General features: G+C 39.5%; 2 protein-coding genes and 1 long non-coding RNA gene across 3 annotated transcripts in view; all 3 read right to left on the bottom strand.

Moving 5' to 3' along the window:
* LOC145425734 (coxsackievirus and adenovirus receptor-like) overlaps positions 1-18,843 on the bottom strand; it is a 312,252-nt gene that overhangs the window by 163,216 nt on the left and 130,193 nt on the right. The gene's annotated exons all lie outside the window — the stretch shown is intronic.
* Positions 1,606-3,798, bottom strand: LOC113011121 (uncharacterized). Its single transcript, XR_013906496.1, has 3 exons — positions 3,625-3,798; positions 3,298-3,369; positions 1,606-1,812 (listed from the first exon to the last, which is right to left on the bottom strand). It is a non-coding gene; the product is annotated as an uncharacterized LOC113011121 (long non-coding RNA).
* Positions 12,581-18,843, bottom strand: part of LOC113011078 (uncharacterized) — a 75,074-nt gene continuing 68,811 nt past the window's right edge. The window contains exons 2-6 of the mRNA XM_080299063.1: positions 14,969-15,214; positions 14,760-14,882; positions 14,278-14,355; positions 13,380-13,466; positions 12,581-12,885 (exon numbers count right to left, since the gene is read on the bottom strand). Of these exons, the coding sequence (XP_080155189.1) occupies positions 12,830-12,885; positions 13,380-13,466; positions 14,278-14,355; positions 14,760-14,882; positions 14,969-15,214 (590 nt within the window). The 3' untranslated portion in view covers positions 12,581-12,829. The remainder of the gene's footprint in view (positions 12,886-13,379; positions 13,467-14,277; positions 14,356-14,759; positions 14,883-14,968; positions 15,215-18,843) is intronic.

The following is an 18,843-nucleotide window of genomic DNA, read 5'->3' as shown; positions in this document are numbered from 1 at the left end:
TTGTGATGAATCACAACAGAAAAAATATCCATGTAGTCCAATTGCATCTGTTCAATTTGCCTAATTTGATTTAACTAACAGTCAATATTCCTCTGAATTTTGAATGTGCAATCATAAAAAAAACAAGAACTCACAATTAGAAACCTGATACCAGAGAGTTTTATTTAATTTTTGCTTTTAAAATTTAACAAAAGGAATCATTGTCGTGTCAGTGGCTGCTTTTGGTTTCTGGGTGACAAAGGAAACAAAGTCATTCTCAAACACATACATCCTCTACTCAATCATTTCTGTGCAACCACTGAATGATGACTGAGTGTGGTTCTGGTTTAATGCATATTCTTTGTTATCTGCACTGATAATCAGTGAAGTGTGATGTTCCATGTGATACACTGGTGAAATACACAGAACAAAACCATAAAAATAGAGTGACAGCAAAAGTTTCTTAATCCTGAGGAGAAATATTACTCCAAGAGCAACAAACATAAATGAAATATTTAAAAAGAAACAGTTAAGTGACCATAAATAGAAAAAAAAGGTGATATAATGTCCTCTGGTCTGAAGTACTGGGAGACCAGTTAGAGAACAGTAGCTGGACATCAGTGGTTGGACTGGTGGACTACTTCAGTGAAGAGTAGACGACGTCTGGCTCTGGTTTAAAGTCTGAACACAAACACACACAGTTCAAACAACAGGAAACATGATTACAAGCTTTGTAGTTTAACCAAGACCTCCAATCTCCACCTCTCTGCATCACACACAGTCCCAGTTCAGACTTTACTGGGAACCAGCTCAGATCACAGAGCTTTTTGAAGTTCCCAAAAGTCAAACTGGAACCCAAAGACATGAAACAAACTCTCACATTCACACTTACGTTCGGTTTGAAATCACAAATTAAAATAAACCCATGGATGTCTTTGGACTATGCAAGAGAACATGCACATCCACACATAAAAGCACATGGATTTTAACTTGTTACCTTTCTGCTGTTAGGAAATACTGCTAACCATCACAAAACTGCAACCCTGGGGGATAATCATTATTAGCTTATATAGAAACAGGACCAGGCTGCTGTCAGAATCTGCTTTTCCTGCTGTGCAAAATAGTTTTTACCTCTCAGATGTAACAGGCTGATGGGGTATTGTTGTCACCCTGGCGGGCGGACAGTGTGGACACCTAATTTTGTGAATGTGATAATTTGAGCAGGGTGGCATATGAGCTTCAAATTGATACCATAGACACATCTACTGACACTCTTGGATCAGTTCAGATCTCAGTATCATTAACCTCCAAGGTCAAGATCAGAGGTCAAGTTTTCTTCAGCTGTTGCTTGTAAATGCAACAACTGGAGGACAAGGTGACAGGATTTTGAAAGGGATACCACAGGTGTGACTATCAGGAGGCTTTTTTTGTTTGTAGTCAGTCAGTCAATCCAATTAGATTTACAAAATGTCTTTAAATCTTACAAGTTATGTAACATCAAACTCTTGACTGTTGTTTCAAGAGAAGGACAGCACCTCTATCATTGATCTAACGTTTTTCTGTCCATGTCTCTTTTTATAGGAACAGGTTTTTTGTTTTTATATATTATGTGTTTGCTTTTTTTGAAATGAGAAGTGTGAGTGTGATATCCTTCACAAATCTGAGATCTGAACTTGAATCGTGTTGTGGTTGTGTTAGCTTAGGTTAGGAGGATGCCTGGAAGCAGAGTGACCTTTATCCAAAGTTAAAGTAAAGAGCAGTTTTACCTGGGCCTTCTTTGTTCTGATGGCTGGTAAGTGATGTCTTCAGTTCTCACTTCTGAATAGACTGCAGCTGAATACATAATAAAACACATTAGGTACAACTACTACATCTAACTTTATTTTATTATTATTTGTATTACAATGTTTTTAATCTTGCATCATGAAAACTTTAACTGACATCTCTTTAAACAAATCAGCACCTTTGTACAGTTTCTTTTTCTCTGCTGAGAAACACAGACTGACCACAAAGAACTGCTGAGAGTTTCTGAGAATAACAAGGTGGACGACCACAAAGCTGCCATCTCTTTCAAAGCACATTGACTCTCTTCACCACAGAGCTCAAAGTAAACATGTTCTCACAACACGACCACTGTTAAGTGCCTTGAGGCAACTGTTGTTGTGATTTGGTGCAATATAAATTAAATTGAATTGAAATGAATTTTTATCATCAATGAGTTGATGGTCTGTGTGCAGAGTTTAGAGAAATACTTTTCCAAGTTATGTCTCCAAGTTCCTTTCTGTGTTTAGAATGAGCAGCTCTGTGTTGAAACACCTGCAGCTGAAGTGTTTCTTTCTATCAGAAACAGGATGCTGGACGACTGCAGAGCTGTTAGCTTCAGTTAACCACAGACCACAAACACACAGTCCAGCTCACAGTGAACAACACTCAGTAAGTACAGTATGAAACACACATGGTAACATTCGTCTAAATTAGCCAATGTTTAATAAAAGGACACAGATTATAATAAAGGTGTGAACTTAATTGTTATGACTTCAGGCTTTTGATCAAAAATAGTTTTACTGTTACAATAATTTGCATTTCTACACTTCTGATCATCCCTCACTGCTTCATAATGTCCTCAAAATTCATCATATCACCAAAGTCATAAACAGTCTTCATGGACTAAATCTAATTCTACCTCCAGTCAAACACTCAGCAGCAGTCTTATATTGGGTCTGAGCAGAAATGCGAAGTTATTATATAAACTCTGCCTAAATGAAAGGGAAACAACAAGGGCAGATGCAGAATCACCAGACACCATCTGATAAAACTTGATTCAATGGTTTGATGACTTTGTCATTGAAAATAAATAAGTAAACCACACAAGTTATACTTCTACTCTTTATGTGTGAGCTGGTCTTCTAGTAAGGATTTTCTAATAAGTCTTCATTAGAACAATAAACAGACTGAGCAGAAACTTGCAGAGGTGAAAAGAACAAGTGAAAAAAGCTGCTGTTCCTCTAATAATCACTTTCCTAAAGAAATTTATTCCCCACAAAGTAATCCAGGAAGTTACCATAAGTATATTGAATCCATCCTTACTATGATAAAAAAGAAGCTGAAACTTTCTGATGTTCATATACTTTGTGTTTAAGCTGCTGATTGGCTCTTTGAGAGCGTTGCAACCATCATGTTTGTTACTACAACTTTCAAGCAAAGTATGCCTTAAATATTTATGAATGTCCTCACATTATAAAACATACCACACATCTACTCCCAAAACACACACAGACACAAAACACTAAAAACCCAGTGAAGGAAACACAGCGATACCTCTACTTTGTATTTTGACAGCATGGTACATGACACGTGTGATGATGTCATCTTCTCCAGCTTGTTGATCTGCTGAAATTTTCCAAAATGAAAAATATTTCAAATTAAATATCTAAACAGAGATTACATTTACTCCTTTTCAAACAAATAATGGAATGATATTTTGTAATGATTGTGAAGGCACATGTTTGAAATGTTTGAAATAAAAATGAACTGAACTGAACTGAACTGAACATTTAATCAAGTCGTTACTGTGGTCATCATGAATGTGAACTTTATTCTACTAAACAAACTCAGACATGAAAGATCAGGAAGTCTGAGTCTCACCTTCAGGTTTCCTGTGAACACATCGTCTCACCAGCAGAACCAGTAACACCAGTAGAACCACAACACACACTGATACAACAAATGAAAACACAGAGAGAGGAGGAGGCGGAGGAGAGAGTGATGGAGGAAGAATGATGGAGGTGTATCCAGGTGGAGGTGTGGTGGTGTGTTCCCCTAAAATAAAGCAAACACAGTCATTAAGTTGTCGTCACATTGTGAATGTTAAAACCTGCAGAAACACAGACAGGTGAGTGTGTCACCTGTCTGTGTTTCTGCAGGTTTTAACATACCTTAATCACAGAGAGAACAGGAGGAGAGAGTGATGGTGGAAGAGTGATGGAGGTGGAACCAGGAGGAGAGGTGGATGTAGGTGGAGGTGTGGATGTAGGTGGAGGTGTGGTGGTGTGTTTGTCTAAAATAAAGCAAACACAGTCATTAAGTTGTCGTCACATTGTGAATGTTGAAAGCTGCAGAAACACAGACAGGTGAGTGTGTCACCTGTGACAGTGATCCAGCTGGATGGAGACTCTCCATGACCGCTGATGTCACACTTGTAGAGGCCTTCATCAGACCTGGAAACATGCTGGATGGTCATGTGACCTGTAGGCTGCTTCCTGATGAGGGAGCCATCTTTATAGAAAGCAGCTGGGAGGTTGGAGGGAGTGGTCTTTGTTTTACAGAGCAGAGTGACGTCATCTCCCTCCATCACAGGGAGGACAGGACTCTGCAGGATCACTGATCCACCTCAACACAGAGACAAACTACAGCATTTCATCCATTTACACACAGCTTCATCAACACTAACTCCACACACTCAGCTTACCAGTGACTGTCAGGTTAACCATGTTACTGATGGGACCCTCTCTGGACTCACACCAGTAAACTCCACTGTCATGTGGTGCTGTTATACTGATGTTACAGGAAGACTTAGCAGATGTTCCCCACCCATCTCCACACTGAGTCCTTTGTCGTCTGCTTGTGTTTCTCCTCAGAGTCCCTCCAGCAGAGCTGTCATCCTCCTCACAGCTCAGAGACACAAAGTCTCCTTTAAAGAACTGAGAGCTGCTGGGACTCACAGTCAGACGAGCTGTGAGGGTTAAAATGAAAAACTGATGATCTGATCATGTTACATGCTGTAAGAAATGTTCAAGGAACATTTTTTAATACTTCATTTCACCAGTTTTATATGTGGGATCCATTCTCAGACATGAACCCAATCAGGTCATATCAGTGAGCATTTCTCAGGTTTAAACTGTGACAGAAGAAGGTTACTGACCTTGGTTTGTTGTGCAGCTCAGCAGTGAGATCAGAGCTAAAGAGAAATGACACTCAGGCTGATTTGAGGTGAACATAAAGAACAACTCCACACAAACAGCTGACAAACACACAAACTCGTCTCTCTTACATATCTGCTCATTTTCTATTTGATGCCAAGTTTGAATTAAAAAAAAGTGTTTAAATGGTGGAAGGTCCATCCACATCCATCATCTTAAAGACTTAACCATGAGGGAGAATAAAAGTATTTGAGTGGCCAGTAGAAAACATTTATCACCAGCTGATAAATGGTTTAGTTAGGTTATTCTGTGCTTAGTTAATATTGTGTTTTGTGTTTTTTTTGTTTTTCCCCCTATTGTGTGTAAATGGTTTGGCCAAATCATTATAAAAGCTACCCTCGTTTGTCTTTGTAATCAGGTCACTTTGTTTTGTTTAAGTTTCTGGAAATTACTTTCCGTAGAGTCATATTTAGTTGACCTCTTTTATTGGCCTGCTAAGTATGTTTTTGAATTTTGGTAATTTTGCACTTTTTGAGGGTTACAATAAAGAAAACCCTTTGTGAAGATACTTTTTGCCTGTGTCCTCTATGCTTTGGCTGCTTGGTCCCTCACAACTGGTGGCAGGTTTCTGGGACCTACCAGTTGAGGACACATTTTTGTTTTGTTTTGTTTTTTTATTTCTTTGAGGTTTTTTCACCCCCAGAAAAAAGGAAAATGCATCAGGGAGGAAAGGTGGAAAAGAAGAAAGGAGTAACTGTTCAGAAGGAAGCTGATGCTGAGGAGGAAATTGGAGTCTCTGAAATGGTGGAGAGCACTGAGGTTGAAGAAAGGGATCCATCTCTGTCAGATCTGATGTCAATATTGCAAGCTCATATGGGTCAACAGGAAGCTTGGGAAGCAAGGCAAGAAGAGGTAACTGCACGATAAGAACAAACATTCAAAGCATTGAAACATCAGTTTCAGCTTTTACAGTTAGAGGTGCAGTCCCGGACATCACCAGTACCAGAGCTACCATTACCTACCACAGAGTCACCAGAGTCAAGGGAGCTACCTCACATTTCTAGTTCACCTCAAGCTCAAGCTGAATCCAGTCAGTCATTATCAGGTCAGTTTTCATTGCATGAACCCAGACTGGAAAAGTTGACTGATAGTGATGATATTGAGCATTTTTTGACTACATTTGAACGCATTGTCTTAGCATATCATTGGGAAAAAACAGACTGGGTTTTTCGATTAATACCACTGCTAACGCAAGGCAAGAGGGGCATACGTTCATATGGATATTGATGACTCTCTCAGCTATGACAAAGTTAAAGCTGCAATTTTGTCCAAGAATGATGTTAACCCTGAGACCTACAGGCTGTGATTCCGTTCACTGGCAGTCAGGCTTGACGAGAACCCTAAGGAGTTGTGTGCTCGACTTAAAGATCTGTACGGGAAATGGATTAAGCCAAAAGGTAAAACGAATCAAGAAATTGGTGAAATAATCATCCTTGAACAATATTTGAGAATGTTGTCCCCTGAGCTACAGGTTTGGATTCGAGAGCACAATCCGTCTTCTGCAGCGAAGGCAGCTGAGCTGGCAGAAGTATTTGTAGCTGCCAGGAGGAAAGGGCAACCTTGGACCTGTAATGCAAATACAATGCCAAAGGAAGGCCCCAAATCAGCCCAGATGTATCATCAAAGGCCATTGTCAGCAGATAAAACTCCTTCCAGTTTGCTGGCAGACCATTAAAAAATTCAAAAAAGATATTTTGTTACCTCTGTGGGTTAGAGGGCCACACAAAGCCAATGTGCCCAAAAGCCTCAGCTAAGATGGTTCAAATGTGTTTCATGCCACATCCACATGCTGAACATGGGCTCCAGTGTGACCAGACTGTTAAAATGATAAAAAATGAAGCTAATGGAACAACTTCAAGAGCTTTACTTGATTCGGGTAGTTCTTGTACGTTGATACACAGAGATTTTGTGCCCCCCAATATTGTCCGTGTCAGTGATACCATCCCCATTTGTGGTGTGCAAATTCCTGTCAATATAATAGAGTTGCAAAAAATTTGATCCTAGTTTAGCTTTCTGTTTTCAGCGAGCGATAGACAAAGACAAAGTAGAGGAGGCAGGCATTAACAAAAGTGACTGTGTCTTGCAAAATGGCATACTTTACCATCAGGTGGGCTCACTTCTGAGGCTAGTGGTCCCCCAAGTAGTTAGAGAAACAGTGCTTAATTTGGGACAGTCTATTCCCTGTGCTGGCCACCTTGGTAAGCACAAAACCACAGCTCGTATTAATAAACAACATTTTTTTCTGGCCTGGCCTCCACAGAGATGTAGCCTACTTCTGTAAGAGCTGTCCTCAGTGCCAAATGACATCCTCCAAAGTCCCTTCCAAAGCTCCACTCCAAACACTGCCTATTATTGGTACCCCATTTGAGCGCCTCGGAATGGATTTTGTTGGACTCGTTAAGAAGAGTAAGTCAGGGAATCGCTATGCTTGTAATCGATGATTTCTGGAAATCAGTGATTAAAAAGATAGTCAGTTCAGACCTGCAGTTGGTCCTCGTGGTGTTTTGAACTTGAATTCAGCCTGATTTGTTTTTCATGTCTTCTCCTCCATCATCAGTTATCAGGAGAGCAGACAGTCAAAGTACAAGAATTCAAACAAACACAGAGATTATACTTACAGAGCAGACACAGCACAGATGTTTCCTTCATCGTCCTTCTCACTCATTTGAGCTTTTTTTCATTTCTCTCACTGACACCAAGTAAAGCCCGCCCTCTTCCTCTGAGTCTGTGGTTTCTTGTTATTGGTACAAGACACAATGAATACACCACAGGGGTGAGGGACCCACTTTTTTTTGTAATGTAAAGAAACACGTGTAGAGAAACATTATTTAACTTTGTTTCTGTAAAAAACTTTCAAAATGCCTGTCTATTTTTCCTTTGAACAAAAGTTTTTATTTTAGACCTGTTATATGTACAGAATGTCACTACCCAGCTCTAAGGATGTGACAAGGAAGTCTGAGACCACACAGACTTTATAGGCTATAAGATGTTTTAAGGAAATAAAGTAAAAAAAGACAAACACAACCTTCATGTCTCGTCAGCTGGGGGTTCTGGAGAGCATGTCCAGCACCTCCCCATGTCCGCTGATAGCTCTGGGGAGTCCGTTCAGCCACCACCAGCAGCTTCCATGCTTTTGTCTGCGGCTGCCATGCAGCCATCTGGTCCTGCCTTGTATGGTCCTGCAGCCAAACCATGTCCACGTCTGGCATGACTGCATCTGGGGCCTGTCAAGACAGCCCGTCCACAGAAACCCACCGAACTACCCGAGAGGTCACATTAACACTGCCAGCCAAGCCAACTGATGGTCTTCGTACCCACCCATATAGCCGCCAGCCGCTAACCAAGCAGTCCAAGTGTGACCAGTCATTCCATTGTCACTGCCTCTTTTCACATGGTCACCCTCCTGATCTGCTGCATCAGCACTAAGGATGTGAACTGGTATCCGGTGCCATTATGGCATTGTGGTTCTGATATAAAGGGTATAACCAGACCGAAAAGCAGCGCACATTATGGTGCATTTTGTCCCTAAGATGTCATACACTTTGGATTCTAGCCAATCATTTTACCTTTCCAAGGATAGTAGGCAAGGAAAGGCAAGGAAAATGTATTTATATAGCACAATTCAACAAGAAGGTGATTCAAAGTGCTTTACAGAGACATTTAAAAAAATAAAAAGCATGACTTAAAATTTATTAAAAAAACAGTAGATAAAATCAGAACAGTAGATAAAATCAGTAGTTAAATGTAAGTTTTGTAATTTAAGCTTAAAAGTGTGTATTTGGTGTTTTATTCAAATGCAGCTGAGAATAGGTGGGTCTTCAACCTGGATTTAAATAAACTGAGTGTTTCAGCTGATCTGAAGCTTTCTGGGAGTTTGTTCCAGATATATGGAGCATAAAAGCTGAATACAGCTTCTCTGTGTCTGGTTCTGACTCTGGGAACTGATAGAAAACCAGATCTAGATGACCTGAGGGATCTGGAAGGTTCATACTGAGTCAGGAGGTCACTGATGTATTTTGGTCCTGAACCATTCAGAGCTTTATAGACCAGCATCAGAACTTTAAAGTCTATCCTCTGACTGACAGGCAGCCAGTGTAAAGACCTCAGAGCTGGACTGGACTTGTTTTTCCAGGTCCCGTTAAGACATCAGATATTTTATCCTTGATATATTCTTGAGGTGATAGTAAGCTGATTTTGTTATTGTCTTAATGTGTTTTTCTAAGTTTAGGTCTGCATCCATCACTACACCCAAATTTCTCGCCTGGTTTGTGGTTTTTAGGTGTATAGATTGAAGTTCTCTGGTGACCTGTAATCGTTTTTCTTTGGCACCAAAGACTATTACTTCAGTTTTGTTTTTGTTTAGCTGGAGAAAATTGTGGCACAACCAGTCATTAATTTCCTCAATGCATTTACCAAGAGCCTGTACAGGGCCTCGGTCTCCTGGTGACATTGTGATATATATTTGTGTGTCATCTGCATAGCTATGATAGTTTATTTTGTTGTTCTTTATAATCTGTGCCAGTGGGAGTATGTAAATGTTAAACAGAAGGGGTCCCAAGATGGAACCTTGGGGAACTCCACATGTGATACTTGTCTGCTCAGATGTGAAGTTACCTATCCGGTTGTTCAGTCTGACGTCACTAGCCGTGTCTGGACCTAAACTCCACTGCAGGTCCATATATCAAACGATCACTATGGCATTACTGAGAGTTGAAAAACTGTCTAAAGTCTTTCATCTTTAATAAAATGATCAGCGTTCTGCTCTACCAGCTGTAACAATTGAGTTTAACATCCAGGCATCCATGAAAACGGAATTTATGACATTTAACGGAGTTAGAAGTTAGCAGGGAGTTAGCTCGCTAGCTTCTATCTAAATACAATATAGCATGTCCTGACTGCGGGGTTTTGGAAACAAATTAAAACATACAGCTCTGTTATCACTTCCAACATAAATAAAGACAGAAAACTAAAAAGCAGTGACGTTTGTAGGGTTACTGAAGTTTGGCTAGCTGGTATATAATGATGTGCTACGTGACCGCTAGCGACACAGCTATGTTAGCATAATATAAACAAGCTAACTTTTTTTCCACTCAATAAAAGTTAACGTGAGTGTTCTCGGTGGTCAGGAACAAATGTAATCGCATGGCAGGATGCTGTAAAAGGACCAAACTTCAGCCAGGAGAATCAGAATACTTTATTGATCCCTGGGGGAAATTATTTGAGCAACTGAGAACAACTGAGATAATCCATCCATAATACGAGGTTAGTCATTCATATACTGCTGCATGGGCTGGGCTGTAGTTACATCCTAAGGTTTTAAAAACTGAGCTTAAATAAATGATTAGCGGTAATAAAAGCCGAGGGAGGTCAACAGTGATCACTGACTGTTTTAGGAGCTTTTTGAGATCAAATAGAAGAAAATACATAACATTAAACATGTTAACAACACAAAAGCCATATTAAACGCAGACTACTTTAGGCCCGGAAGTAGGATTCGCCGCGTCATCACTGAACAACCGGATTGATACAAAGTATTTCCTGTTTTCTAAGTATGTTTTGAACCAGTTTAGTACAGTTCCTGAAAGACCTGCCCAGTTCTCCAGTCGTTTGAGTAATATGTTGTGGTCAACTGTATCAAACGCTGTACTGAGATCCAGTAAAATTAAGACTGACATTTTTCCACTGTTTGTATTCAGACATATGTCATTAAACACTTTGGTCAGAGCGGTTTCAGTGCTGTGGTTCTGTCTAAAACCTGACAGGAAGGCATCATAGCAGTTATTCTGTTTCAAGAAGTAATTGAGCTGTTGAGAAACTGCTTTTTCAATGATCTTACTTAAAAATGGGAGATTTGAGATCGGCCTGTAGTTGTTCATTTGTGTCTTGTCAAGATTGTCCTTTTTAGTATAGGCTAAACCCTTCAAGACCTACTATAGAACCAAGTAAGCCAGAGCTTATCTTTATATTTTTACATGCTGTAGTGCCAATTTTGGGAGCATTTCAAGTTGCTATACATCAATACAACCATTATAGCCCAAATTGTAATAATATGTATGTATGAAGTCCATAGAAACCTCATGAATCAAAATAAACTATTTCCAGCAGTACAATTTGACTTCAAAGCATCCCAGAAACTATACAGAAAAGCATAAAGTCAAATATGACTTTTAAAAACACCAGTGTAGGCTTATAAGGCCCTGAAGGTAAAATACAAAATTTTTCGCGAAAATTATGTCACTTCCAGCTTTAGGCAGGCAATGGCCGACATATGATAGTTTGGGCTAATGTCTATTCAAACCTAGGAAGTTTTGCGAACAGCTGATCGGATTGACAAAGTGTTTTTCTGGAATATTATGTTTTTGTTGCTGCAAGTGTTTTTTATGCAGTTTTTCTAAAGCTTTATGTGGAAGGAAACCATGACCTAGGACAAGCTGATGGCATAAGATGTAAGTATAACTCCTTACGTGGTTGCAGTTCTATGGAGATTTAAAAATAGTTACGCAAAATGGAGCGTGCCCGCTCCGACCGGTTTTAAAGGGTTAATAGTAAAGTTTTGTTTTGCGTGGCTATTTGGGACCTCTATCTCACTTCATACTGCCTAAGCCAGACTGTGACTCATCCTTCCACATGGTTATGGCCAGTAGAGGGAAATATTTGTACATGTGTAGTTCCTGATACATTGACAGTTTTATGTTTAACTATGCATAAAGATTGACTTGGTGAAACAGACGGTGGAGACAGTGTAATACTTCTGATATATAAACAATGGAAGAATTGTTTTTCTAAAAAAAAAACGTAATTAAACTAACACTAATGATGATAAAATAACACATATCTTGCTTTTATTTCATGATACCCTACTAGTCATTCCATTTGATTTTTCTTCAGCATGTAGGTAAAATGTAACCTAAACCTACACATTGGCTACATTGGTTTTATGGTCTAAATAGTGCATCTTAAAATGTTTAACTGCTGTTATAAAGCAGCTCTGCTGTAACCTGTTTCACCAAAAGGTTGCAGCACATTTCAAAATGGGAATCATGTCTGTTTCAAACTTGTCTGAGGTGCTGACTCTGTGCTGGTTCAGGAAATCCACTCTGGGTCACATATTCATAAGTTTGTTACTTATCAGTAAACACTCAGCTGTCTGAGTCAGCTGGGTCTACATGTTTTTTGTTTTTTTGTTTGTTTTGTTTTGTTTTTGTTCCAGTACAGCTGAAAAACCTTCATAATTTTCTGAAGTCCTACCTAACATGTAAAAATTACTTTAGTTTATATTAATTGCAATCAATATATAAATACAATAGGGAAATGTAAGGATTCATATCTATGAAGATGCTACAGTTTTGTTTCTCTCATCTGCCTAAAATTAAAATAAAAAATACACCTATTTTCTTTGTGACTGAGGAAATAGAGACCTCAAACTTATTCACACACTCTCAGTACTAACCCCTTCTTTACTGGTTGCATTCACTGAATCTTGCTGCTGTTCCAGTTTAATGCTTATTCTTAATTTTATCCAGTGAAATGACCCGTGTATTTGTTAGCCACAACTAAACTGGGATAAGTCCAATTTTCCATATGAGATCTCAGTAAAACCCACAGAACCACACAAAGAAAATAAATTAGAAAAAAGTTTTATTAATCTAACATAGAAAACAGATCACTACTATGAGAGAAACAGAAACCATTATATTATTATTGGTGATTTTAAGTCCACGTTTAAAAGTCTGCTCAGAATACATCCAATTTGAAATGGCAAAATAATTGGAAAAAGAAGATATAGGTAACATGTGGATGTCCTCTTGTTTGAGGTACTATGAGGACCAGTTAGAGACCAGCAGCTAGATATCAGTGGTTGGACTGGTGGACTACTTCTGCTGGACTGGTAGTAAAGAGTAGATGACGTCTGGCTCTGGTTTAAAGTCTGAACACAAACAGAAACAGTACAAACAGGAAACATTGTTACAAGCTTTGCAGTTAAATCAAGACCTCCAATCACCACCTGTCTACATCACACAGTCCCACTTCAGACGTTACCGGGAACCAGCTCATTTACGACTGCTTTATAAAAGGTTGAAGCAATTCACAAAGGTCAAACCTGAATCCCACAGATCTGTAGCACTTAGCTTATAAACAGCATTAAATGACATTAAATGACAAAAGCCATATAGTTACACCTTTTCTGTCTCTCTTTCTCTTTGCTCTGTTCACTGGCTGATTGAGTGGTGTCTCTTCAGACTTGTAAACCAACCAACTCAATTGTTTTAAAAAACTAGAAAACTGTTTCCTTTCGGGGAGATGGGCAGTTTGATATCGTGAACTTGGGTCAAGATTAGCTTACATTAACATAAAGACTGAAATCAGACACAAGTAGCTCACTTGGCTGCATCCAAAGTTAAAAAAAAGGAGTAGCTGTACCTCTGGTCCTGTGTGTTGTGATCGTTACTTGTTCGTAATTGATGGGTTGTGTTCTCACTGTTGAGTAGATTACAGTTGAATCACTCTCTGCACAATGAAACAAACAGAAATGATTGCATGTACAATGATGACAGTATTGTGTTATTATTACACTATAGCTGCGGCAGTACGGTTTTATTTCGGGTTAGGCAGAATGATAGCTTTTATACACAGATGTGGGTTTTCACAGTTGTTTTTCCCCCTTTCTTACCACCTCTGCTGAAAAACATGTTGCCAGAAAGTAGTGAGAATAGAAGTCAGACGACCACAAAGCTGCCATTTTCTTTTAATGCAGACTGAGACGCTTCACCACAGAGCACAAAGCAAACTTGTTCTAACAACATGAACACTTCTGTTAGCCAAACCAGGACACACTGTGGTGACAGCTCTCATCACTCTCAGTCTACAGTTAACTGGTGTCAACAAAAGGAAGTCATTTCTGTGGTTTCTCATACAGAAAGAAGTAAAAATACTTCATTGTATCAATGAATGATTAACAGTGAAGAGTCTGTTTCTTTAGACATCGTGGTGATAGTGAAGTCTACCTGATACGAACTAAATAATAGTCAACTCTGCTGAGAGATTTAATGCTCAATTATGGCTCCGCCAAAAGTCACAAAACCTGTAGATCTGCAACAGTTGAACTAAATAGGTCTGAGATATTTTATTCTTCCTAAAACACATTTGTGTATATATGTATATATGCAGCTGGATAGTGTACTGTTAACACAAGTCGCCTTTGAAGTTTCAGACTCCCAACCAGGGTGTCTGTTTCCAGTAAGGTTCCCTATGATAGTTCCCCCCATGCTAACCGAACCTACCTGAGGTATGAACAAGAGACAGATAACAGAAGCCATACCAGCTTGGGCGTCACCCGCATTACCAAGATCTGCGTCAGGTGTTGAGAAACCAGGACACATTGATGAGAGGTTGGCTACTGTAATAGGAAGGCACAGGACAAGGGATGAGAAGAGGGCCTGTGTTCAATGCTACAACATAAGTAACTCGAGTGGAAGGTGTAACATAAAGAGCATGTGGGAAATGTGGACTTTTGGATACCCAACATCTACACTAATGGTAAAACAGCTAGCGTCTTACAGTATTACGGGTACTGTTTTAAATCGGCTGTTTTTCACTATTTGATGTGTTGTTGCTCTACATGATGTTGTCTGTGACATTATTCTCTGAATCTTTGTTTTAATCGTTTAGATTAAATTTAAATTTTTAGATAAAAATTTAATGTGAAAAAAATTTCCCATATTTATATATTCTAACCATTGTGTATTTAAGACATGTAGTGATAATAAATGCTTCCGTTAAAGCACATATTTAATATCTCACCTTCGGGTTTCTTGTGAACATATCGTCTCACCAGCAGAACCAGTAACACCAGTAGAACCAGAACACAGACTGATCGAACAGATGACAACACAGAGAGAACAGTAGGAGAGGTGGTGTGTTCCCCTAAAATAAAGCAAACACAGTCATTAAGTTGTCGTCACATTGTGAATGTTGAAAGCTGCAGAAACACAGACAGGTGAGTGTGTCACCTGTGACAGTGATCCAGCTGGATGGAGACTCTCCATGACCGCTGATGTCACACTTGTAGAGGCCTTCATCAGACCTGGAAACATGCTGGATGGTCATGTTAACTGAAGACCCACTGCTGATGAGGGAGCCATCTTTATAGAAAGCAGCTGGGAGGTTGGAGGGAGTGGTCTTTGTTTTACAGAGCAGAGTGACGTCATCTCCCTCCATCACAGGGAGGACAGGACTCTGCAGGATCACTGATCCACCTCAACACAGAGACAAACTACAGCATTTCATCCATTTACACACAGCTTCATCAACACTAACTCCACACACTCAGCTTACCAGTGACTGTCAGGTTAACCATGTTACTGATGGGACCCTCTCTGGACTCACACCAGTAAACTCCACTGTCCAATGGGAAAACAGTGATGTTACAGGTCAAACCAGCAGGTTTTCCCCACCCATCTCCACACCCAGTCCTTTGTCGTCTGCTTGTGTTTCTCCTCAGAGTCCATCCAGCAGAGCTGTCGTCCTCCTCACAGCTCAGAGACACAAAGTCTCCTTCAAAGAACTGAGAGCTGCTGGGACTCACAGTCAGACGAGCTGTGAGGGTTAAAATGAAAAACTGATGATCACTGTTAGATTTTTGTCAAAACCATTTTAAAATGGTATTTTGCAGGAAGATTTATCTCATCTCATCATCCATTGTGAAACATGAACCCAATCAGGTCATATCAGTGAGCATTTCTCAGGTTTAAACTGTGACAGAAGAAGGTTACTGACCTTGGTTTGTTGTGCAGCTCAGCACTGAGATCAGAACTAAAGAGAAATGACACTCAGGTTGATTTCAGGTGAACATAAAGAACAACTCCACACAAACAGCTGACAAACACACAAACTCATCTCTCTCATGTATCTGCTCATTTTCTGTTCTGATGCCTGCAAATTGTCAATAACTCACCTCTGAGAGATTGAGCTAAACTAAAATGTTGATGTTATAAGACATTTTCTGTAAAATAATCTGTAAAAAAAAAGAGTTTTAAGATTGCGTTTGTGAAATTTTTTGGTGTCTTTGTGACATCGTAGGGTATTGTACTCATAACTTTTCTCCTCTCCCTTACCTTCCCTGCTTAGCCTCTTATGTCCTTGTCTAGTCTCTTGTTTTTTGTTTTTTTTTTTGTATTTTCCCTGGAACATTCTCTCACAGTCTGTTCTCTAAAACCTAAAAGAGGAATTATGGATTGGATCAACTGGTCCCTAAATGCAATTGACACCCCTTTCTCAACGAGAAGTCTGGGCTTGGGTGAGCCTGAGTGCTGAAGATATCTACCTATTCGGAACCATGGTAACAGGGTTCTGGCGGATCGGAGCTGGCTTGGCCCTGACTTATCGAAGAATTAAGAAAGTGGAACTGGCTGTTCAAACCCCCACAAGGCTGCCCGCTGGGATTGAAATGATGGGAGAGGCGTGATTTTCTCAAAATGGGCTCATTGAGTCAGCACGGATAAGATCTTGGAGAGGCTTACGGCTGCTGTGAATACTCAGAATAAGATCTCTGACTGCAGACTGGATACATCTCTGAAGGGCTAGCCCGGAATAACATCTCTGGGTACAAATTGGATGAAATCTCGGGGAGGCACACTGCCGTGAGTTCTCAGAAATCGGCTCCTTGAGCACAAGAAATGACAACATCACAGAACACAAGCATGGCGAAGCTAGTGTTAGACTGTAGAACTGCTTTGAAATTCATATGAGCTGTTCGCACTAAAGTAAAAAATGCCAACACTTATGCGGACACCCCTTTGGCGCCAGCTGCAAGGCTGGAGCTGAACAACAACACCCTGATAACGACTGTGTTTAGTCTGTTCCTTCCCATTCCATGCAAGGCTACCTGGGTAGCCCGACTGGAAAAATCCAGTCGGGGTACCAAAATCTCTCTCTGCCCTCCCCTTCGGGCTATTGTAGGAAGGAAAAATATATGTCAATGCTTTTTCATTCTTTCAGAAATGTAGCTGGGTAATTATGTCATTGGCATCGGTGAGCCACTGTCAATATGTGACATATTGAAATCGCGTTTGAATTTGCGCTTGTTTTTTTGCTTTCACTTTGCAATCGTGCGAACTGTGTATAGAGAGCGACAACACTGATCTGTGAGTGATGATAATTTGTGCACCAATTCCTCTGACATCGTCTTATTAATCGTTAGCTTACTATGCAAACATGACAAGTGAAATCTCCCGCAGCAAGCTTAAACATGTGAGAGGTTGATCGCGCAGAGAATCGCTGAGCGTTATGTGAGTGCCTGTGTAAAAGCAGCAGGATATATGATATATATTTTATATTATTTTAGTTCTGCTGAGCCAAATAAGACAGGTCAGGGTGAAGAAGTGACAGCCAAAGAAAAGCTTACCACAAAACGGAGAAGTTATGACAAATCAGACTATAAGGCAAAAAGAAAGTGCAGCTTTATGGTTTCATGGACAAAAGAATTTCTGTGGCTGCGATATGACGAGCTATATAACCAGGGCTGCACATAAGTGGTCCGCAGGTGCGCATTCAATGTCAAAATAAAAAACACGCACAAGGGTTAGGGTTAAATTTAAAAACTGTACTTTTGAGTTAAAATATATATTTATAATTTTAATAAATGACAAATTAAAAAGGCATGAACATTTTTTTTATATCGAAAAAATATCGAACCGTGACACCAAAGTATCGAACTGAACCGAACCGTGAATTTTGTGTATCGTTGCACCCCTAATATATATATATATATATATATATATATATATATATATATATATATATATATATATATATATATATATGACCTTGAGAGCAATTTTTACTAAAATGAAATCAGCTTGAGCTGTTATTGGTATCTATCATTACATGTTTTTGTAAATGTTTTTGTAAATATTTGTAAATAATTTGTAAATATTATTTTGAAAAATTTTGTTGAAAAATCGTGAATGCTAATTTGCTAACAAAGACAGACAGACAAACGAAATTAACAGAACTGATTACATACTTCCTTCCCGCAGGAAGAGGTTTAGATGTAAAAAAATTTAAAAAAAGGAAATTGTGTACGAAAAATAAAATGATTGGATCTTTTCACTGCCTGCTGTGTTTCCTTGACTCCTGAGCAAAGATAAAGAGTCAGTTCAGACCTGCAGTTGGTCCTCGTGGTGTTTGAACTTGAATTCAGCCTGATTTGTTTTTCATGTCTTCTCCTCCATCATCAGTTATCAGGAGAGCAGACAGTCAAAGTACAAGAATTCAAACAAACACAGAGATTCTACTTACAGAGCAGACACAGCACAGATGTTTCCTTCATCGTCCTTCTCACTCATTTGAGCTTTTTTTCATTTCTCTCACTGACACCAAGTAAAGCCCGCCCTCTTCCTCTGAGTCTGTGGTTTGTTCTTATTGGCACAAGAAATAACACCCCAACAGTGGTAGGAGACTCACCTTTGTTTTAATGTAAAGGGACAAATGCTAACATTATTTCACCTTATATCGGTAGACAGCTTTTAAAATCTGCCTTTCAGTTTGCCTGTCTCATAACTAAGATGTGTTAAACATAATGACCGGCAGACATAAAAACCTGTGCAATATAAAAAATAAGCAGTGTTTTAAAAAGACAGCAGAATATGTATCCAACCTGCCTTTATGTCATATATGCACACACATAACAAACTCAAGTTTCCTTTGCTCTCAGTGATCTGTAGTTTGGTCGATGAACAAATCCATTTCCATGTAGTTACGTCCCCCTCAGTGAGAGAGGCAGATATGAGCTGAAACACAGGAATCAAACCAGGGACGCTGCTGTTATGGAGCTGAACTGGAACCATTCAGACATTGAGGCCCTCTGAACACATTTTAATTACAG

Source organism: Astatotilapia calliptera, chromosome 3, assembly GCF_964374335.1.
Source record: "Astatotilapia calliptera chromosome 3, fAstCal68.1, whole genome shotgun sequence".
Classification (NCBI taxonomy): Eukaryota; Metazoa; Chordata; class Actinopteri; order Cichliformes; family Cichlidae; genus Astatotilapia; species Astatotilapia calliptera.
The sequence above is the reverse complement of the archived record's forward strand: the minus strand, read 5'-3'. Positions and strand labels throughout refer to the sequence as shown.